We start from the raw sequence: 6,592 nt of genomic DNA on the forward strand, positions 1-6,592 counted from the left end.
ATTGTTTTAAAATATTGAATATAAAAATGTCTTATATGTTTGAATATGAAAACTTTGTATGAGATAGGGCGATTAAGAATTAACACGAGAATAAAATATGTGTGGTAGAGATGAAGATGTTGTGTTTGATGTGTAATAAGATTAGACAAGATAAGAGAGAGTGTTTAGGCGGCATATATAGTAGAAAAGATGGTAGAAATAGATTTAGGTGGATTGTGCATGTAGAAAGAAGACTTGTTGATTTTGTGGTAAGAATAGTAGATCAGATGGAGAGAAGTCAAACAACTATAGATAGATGAAGACCTAAAAAAAACCATAAGAGAAGTTATTAAGAAAGATCTCTAGAATAATAATTTGCATAAAATATGGTCTTAGATAGAACATTATGGCGAAAGTTGGTCAATTTAATTGACCTCACTTAATAGATTAAGTCTTACTTTCTGGTTGTTATTTCTACTCAAAATGTCTAAAAAAAACGAATAGATTCAAGCTAAACTATTACCTGATGTATAATAAAATATAATTATAATATTTTCAAGTTTAATAAAATAACACAAATTTCAAATATATTTTAGAAACTCACCAACAAAATTCTACTCAATGTTGCCAATAAAAATTCCATGTCATGATAAATAAATAAAAATCCAAACCGAAAATCTTAATAACTGTAAATCAAAATACATCTTACAAACAATAAAAACACTCTATTCACCATAAATCCAAGATTTTGCAAATGGAAAAACAAAAAAGAAACAAACAACTAAGACAAAGGTCTAAGTGACATCAACTATAGACATGGTTCAATATTGTTTTAAATGGATGAATCCTCTCAATATCCTCAAACAAACAAACCCTTTATTCAAACCAAATTAGTAAATAAGTAAACATTAACACCATCATCAATAAGAGTGTATGAAATTGTGCATGAATTTAGCAAGTAGTGGCTTTCACAATAGGTGAATGAGTAATAGAAGAATGAGGTGACACCAAAAAATCATCCAAACTTCTTACCGAAAAGCTTAGCCTCAAGTTTCTCCGACTACAAGGATTCTTCTTGGCCACTATTTCATCCTTGTTTCGCCTCACAAATGCCCGAATTCGTGTCAAAGAAACTTCAACATCTCGATCATCCATATTCGCATAACAAACCCTAAACCACCCCGGTTCGCAACAATGAAAAGAACAACCAGGAGATATATTAATCTTAACTTGATCAATAATCACTTTCCAAAGCTTCATTTCTTCTTCAAATGTTTGTTCCTTAAGAAGACACCTCAAGTCCATCCATAAAAAAAGACCAGCATTACTTTGCAAACACTTTATACCAACTTGTGCCAAACCTCTACAAAATATTCCATACCTTTTAGCAAGCCTCTTTGCACTTTCTACTACAAACTTTTCCACAAACTCTTCATCAGATAACATTGATGCAATAAGATATTGTGTCTGCGACGAAACTAATCCAAAACTCGACATTTTTCTAGCACATTCAACAACTTCATCATTGTATGAATATATTATACCAACTCTAAAACCGGGAAACCCTAGATCCTTTGAAAGACTATAAACAATGTGAACGAGGTTACGGTTATATTCCATGTTTGTGTCTTGTTCTATTATCTCAGCTATGCTTGTGAAACTTGGGTGGCAAAAAACTGTTGCAGCATATATTTCATCACTTATTAAGTGTATTTGTTTTTCGTTGATGAAACTCACCAATGTTTCTAGGGTTTCTTTGTCCATGATTGTTCCTAAAGGGTTCGATGGATTTGTAATAAGTAACCCTTTTATTTTGATGTTGTCTTCTTTAGCTTTATCAAACGCAGATTGTAAAGCTTGTTTTGTTAGCTTGAAATTATTAGAGCTTTTACAAATGACCGGAACAAGTTGAACTCCTGTTCTCCACTTTAAATCTCTATCAAAACTGCATTAAAAAAATCAATTATTTTATTAGAACGTAATAATTTAAACTCTTACGTCTTAACCTAAAACACTCGTTAGCATTTTTCTTTATAAAAAAATATATTAAAAATGAATGTGCTCATTTTTAATTTATGTATAGATATGTATGTAAAAATACTGATGATATTGATTAGAGATCTATTGATAAAAATGATAATTTTAAAAAAACTTATATTTAGAGCTAATTTTTTATCAAATAATTGGTGATATTTCAAGACAGAAAAAATAGTATTAATAAAAAGAGTATATCTAGAAGGAAAATAATACTACTAAATACGCCAAGTAAATTGCATAAAGGAAGAACAGAAAATTTCTTCAGATATTGACCTACATGGTGTGACAGAGTCAAATTATTTTCTAGTAGTACTTATTGTAGTCTACATAGTATTTGACTTTGTAATCTTCTAGTGAGTCATGAATTAAAAATTAAAATCTAAAGCCTCCAATTTTAAAATACTTTGACTGGAATGCTAGCTACATAGGAAGTCATAAACAATTTTGTTTTACTTTTTCTATCAAAAGAAATTCTGTTTTCCTTTTTTGGTTTAAAAATCAATTCTTCTTTAATTAATTAAGTTACATAATTAAAAAGTAATTTAATCTTAAAACAATGCTTTCCCTCCAAAAAAACATATATTTCAAAAATGAAAAGAAAAAGGAGAAAATGAATGTTTTACCCTGCATAATAAGGGGTTGGCACCAAAAATGCATCACCCGGATCTGCTAAACAAAAGGCCATAACCTCATGTGCTCCGGTTGCTCCGCCGCTCATAACAATGCGGTCCGGATCGAAAGAAACTTTATTCCCTCTTGTTCTTCTCATGAATTTAGCCACAGCCTATATAATTCACCAATTTAAGTTAGTTAGTTATTTCATCATGTATAGCCAACCAAACCTTGGATTTTTTCATGCTGTGACTCACTTGTCTAAACTGTGGCAAACCATGATAATCCTGAAAATTGGCCATGGCTTTGAATTGATTTACACCTTCAGAAGTGCAAATTGAAGCCTCTGGATTACTTGTTATCCAATTTTCAACCAAATCAGAAGCAAGCTGAAAATGAAAATAATCATAAATAAAATTAGTATATAATGTATGTATTTATATTATTACTATGTTTTTATGAGAATTAATCAATTATACATGCCTGATTTTCTGCAAGACCCATTTGGATAACTCCATTAGGATTATTTGTGGGATGAAAAGGATCATTTTCATAAGCTTTCCATCCATCAAAGTATGGTGAATTTTCACCATGTCCATTGCCTGTGGCTATCTTAGATAGTAATTGAGGTTGCTCCATTATATTATGATCTAAATGTTTTTTCAAATTAAATTACCAAGTGGTGATGTAGCTCTTTTGGCTTGTTATGATTGAATTATAACTCTCTAAGGGTACTTGTATTTATATATGAGAATACCAATAACAGTTCAAATATATAGGATGGATTTTCCTAGGAAGCAAATAATAATTCAACTATAAAATCAAGGTACAAAAACAAATTCTTCTTGACTCTAAAATCACCTAAGAATTTCCCTAGATCTTTTAGTTTGAAATTTTGGCTAAGAAATGGTTGGCGGTAAAATAAGGTGTCAAAATGGACCATATAATAGGAATTGAGATTTAAGTAAAACTTGTCATATATTAAACTTAAAAAGAAATAGAAATTTATTATATTCTATGGTTTACACCTTTTTGTTAACATTCCATTCATTTTGATCATTTATTAATCTTTTGAAATACATAACTCATACAAAACTTCTTAGATATAATATATAATAAAGTTTCTTAAATATTATTAAGAGATTATAGTTAAATTTCTTAAATATTATAAAAAGATTAGGGTGACATTTTCAATTTTGAATTTTCTGAACATTCGGTACTTAATGTGTACAATTTTTTATGAAAAAATACTTTGAGGTACTTAATTTGTACATTCATTTTTTATGAAAAAATACTTGAGTTATTTCATTACTGATTATATTCTGAGTACATGTCAGTAAACTAACGAACATCATATAATACATTATACATCGGTGATAGGTGTACATTCATGTAATACTATTTTTTTTCCCAGACAGATGAAATTCATATAATCTCATTATTAATAATATGGTGTATATCCTTTGCAAGAACATGACTTGCTAAGAACTTCATTCAATAGTTTGAAAAATTAGGCTGAAAGAGAATCCTACAACGGCACTAAACCAGAGTTAACAACTACCAGAGTCCTAAATATGTGCATACATGCCCTAAATTCAACAAACCAAAACAGGGGTAAGTAAAAAGAAGAAAACTCTAAAACTAATAAAATATGCTTCCACAGGCACCAACTATAACACTACAAACTAACAAAGTACAAAGGCCTCCAAATCCTAGGACAACTACACCTACCTTTATATCTAAAAAAAACCAGCAAAATAATTGTTTAGTTAGGATCAAAATCTAACAGAATAATTGTAAACAGCTTTTTTTTTATAATAATGTAACCTAGAGGATCTTCTATCAGGAGAAGTATAATATTTTTACTTCAACTTTCCTATCCTTTTAAAGCATTATGTGACTATTTTTGGCAATACTTCTTGTCACCCTTCTAAATGAATTATCAGAATTCTCTATAATCTTCTGCTTGAGACGTTTATTCTTCTTGCGATCACTAGATAACTTCAATTTCTTCAGGTTTAGTGGAGACTTGACTCTGCTTTGCTCTAAGACATGATCAAATTCAAATGCATCCATCTTAGATTGGCTGCTTTCAGGTGCAACAACACTTGAAACACCATTTTCACCATTATTAATCACGTCAACCTGCGGCTGAGACATCCTAAGACTCCCATTATTGTCTTCATCCTCAGCTTCGTTAGCTTTGTGTGATGTCGCGTCAGCTGTCTTTTTGAGGATAGAAGCATTCAAGTCGTCAAAATCTGAGACTTTATTTCCACCATTATAAGCCTCCTCAACCGGTGGATGAGACAACTTATGACTAGTAATATTATCATTACCTTCCGCTTCCTGCAAAGTTTGATCAGCAATTTTTCTGCAGGGAAAAGCATTTGAATCATCAACATTTGAGAACCCATTTTCACCATTAAAAATCACGTCAACTTGTGGTTGAGACAACTTAAGACTTGTAACATTCTTGTTACGTTCAGCTTCCATAGCTTCCTGGGAAGTATCATCAGTTGTTTCTTTGTGGCAAGAAGTATTTAAAACATCAAAACCATTAACTCTATCCACATAATCACATCCATTTCCTAAACGAGCCGACAATTTTTTCCAATCGTGTGGAAATCCAATTGAGAAACGTTGGCATATCTGTTGAATGACATTGGATATTACCAGAAAATTAATTGAGTCAATAACAGGCACAATCACACACAAGGGCATTTATCCAATGCATTGAAGACTATGTGCATTTGGTTTCACTAAGAGAGTTGATTCTGTCAAAAAAAATAAGGGATTTTGGTTTACTGTTAGACAACATTGATAGACTTTAAACCTCGTGTTAGTGTTTGAAGCTGTAACTTGGAGCTTCAGGTTCAACACACTGTTAAAGACCTTTGAACATGGAAGCGAATACAAGCATGGAAAGGCTGTCATCAGAAGTAAATTTTGTGTTGAATTAAAAAAAGCATCACAATACTTTTTGCATTAAACTTTCTTTGAAAGTAGAAACACTCAACACGAATGAAATGAAACTAACCTCAAACTCAATTAAACCAAAATTAATTTTAAAAATTAAAAGTATGTTTGGATTAACTACTATGAGAGACAAAAAAAAATGACTCCACAAACTAATTTTTCAAATTCACTTTATTTCAAATCTATCTTCACAAGCACTTAACCAAACACACTAGTTCTTAAATATATAAAAGTAACAAGATGAATGAGAAAGAAAAAGGGTACACCACCTGAGAAGGAAAACCATTTTGTAATGTACGAGAGGAGTTAATGAAACCGCGGAAGCCTACGATGGTGCCATCATCGGTCTCTACAACATTGGGTTCGTGTACCTTTACAATCACAGATGAAACAAACATTTTTTCTCCCCTACATGCATCATAGTTGTAATAATTAATTAGTTAAACATAGAAGCAATTAAAACCAAAAATTGAAAATTGAAATGAAATTGAAAATAATTACGGCATTGAAGCAATGCCAGCAAGAGCAAAACCGTTGCAGTGGTTGAGAGGCTTGACAAGCCACCATTCATGTAAGAAAACCTAAAAAAAACAAGAAAATAGATTGATGAGTTGGTGAAGAAAAAGAAAGAATAGAGAAGAGAGAATAGGAAATAAATACCGGTTTAGATTTGAAGATTGAGTTGGAGAGGGGTGTGCTGTTTGACCGCATTGGGGTGTTTGAAGCCATTCCACTTCCTTCGTCCTTGACAGATTTTGAAAATTGGATTCTGAGTTTGATTGGGTTTGGGATGAAAAGGGTAGGAAATTAAGCAAAGGAGATGCCGATGGTACAGAGTGGGAAATTGAGAGGGAGAGAAAATAAAAGGAAAAGGGGATATTTTACCACAGTAACCCTCACTTTCCTAACTCAATACCCAAAATACCCCAATTTCAAACATTTTTTATCATTTGATTCAAAAATGAAGAAACTAAGAGTGAGGAAT

General features: G+C 31.4%; 2 protein-coding genes across 2 annotated transcripts; both read right to left on the reverse strand.

Annotated features, from left to right (window-relative positions):
• Positions 1-930: 930 nt before the first annotated feature.
• LOC131650337 (1-aminocyclopropane-1-carboxylate synthase-like) lies at positions 931-3,675 on the reverse strand. Its single transcript, XM_058920051.1, has 5 exons — positions 3,669-3,675; positions 3,112-3,278; positions 2,886-3,017; positions 2,640-2,800; positions 931-1,924 (listed from the first exon to the last, which is right to left on the reverse strand). The coding sequence occupies exons 1-5, from the start codon at positions 3,673-3,675 to the stop codon at positions 931-933; spliced, it is 1,461 nt and encodes a 486-aa protein (XP_058776034.1).
• Positions 3,676-4,046: 371 nt separating this feature from the next.
• LOC131647065 (kinetochore-associated protein KNL-2 homolog) lies at positions 4,047-6,592 on the reverse strand. Its single transcript, XM_058916981.1, has 4 exons — positions 6,268-6,592; positions 6,109-6,188; positions 5,877-6,015; positions 4,047-5,280 (listed from the first exon to the last, which is right to left on the reverse strand). The coding sequence occupies exons 1-4, from the start codon at positions 6,334-6,336 to the stop codon at positions 4,513-4,515; spliced, it is 1,056 nt and encodes a 351-aa protein (XP_058772964.1). The 5' UTR covers positions 6,337-6,592; the 3' UTR covers positions 4,047-4,512.

Source organism: Vicia villosa, linkage group LG2, assembly GCF_029867415.1.
Source record: "Vicia villosa cultivar HV-30 ecotype Madison, WI linkage group LG2, Vvil1.0, whole genome shotgun sequence".
In the NCBI taxonomy this organism is placed as follows: domain Eukaryota; kingdom Viridiplantae; phylum Streptophyta; class Magnoliopsida; order Fabales; family Fabaceae; genus Vicia; species Vicia villosa.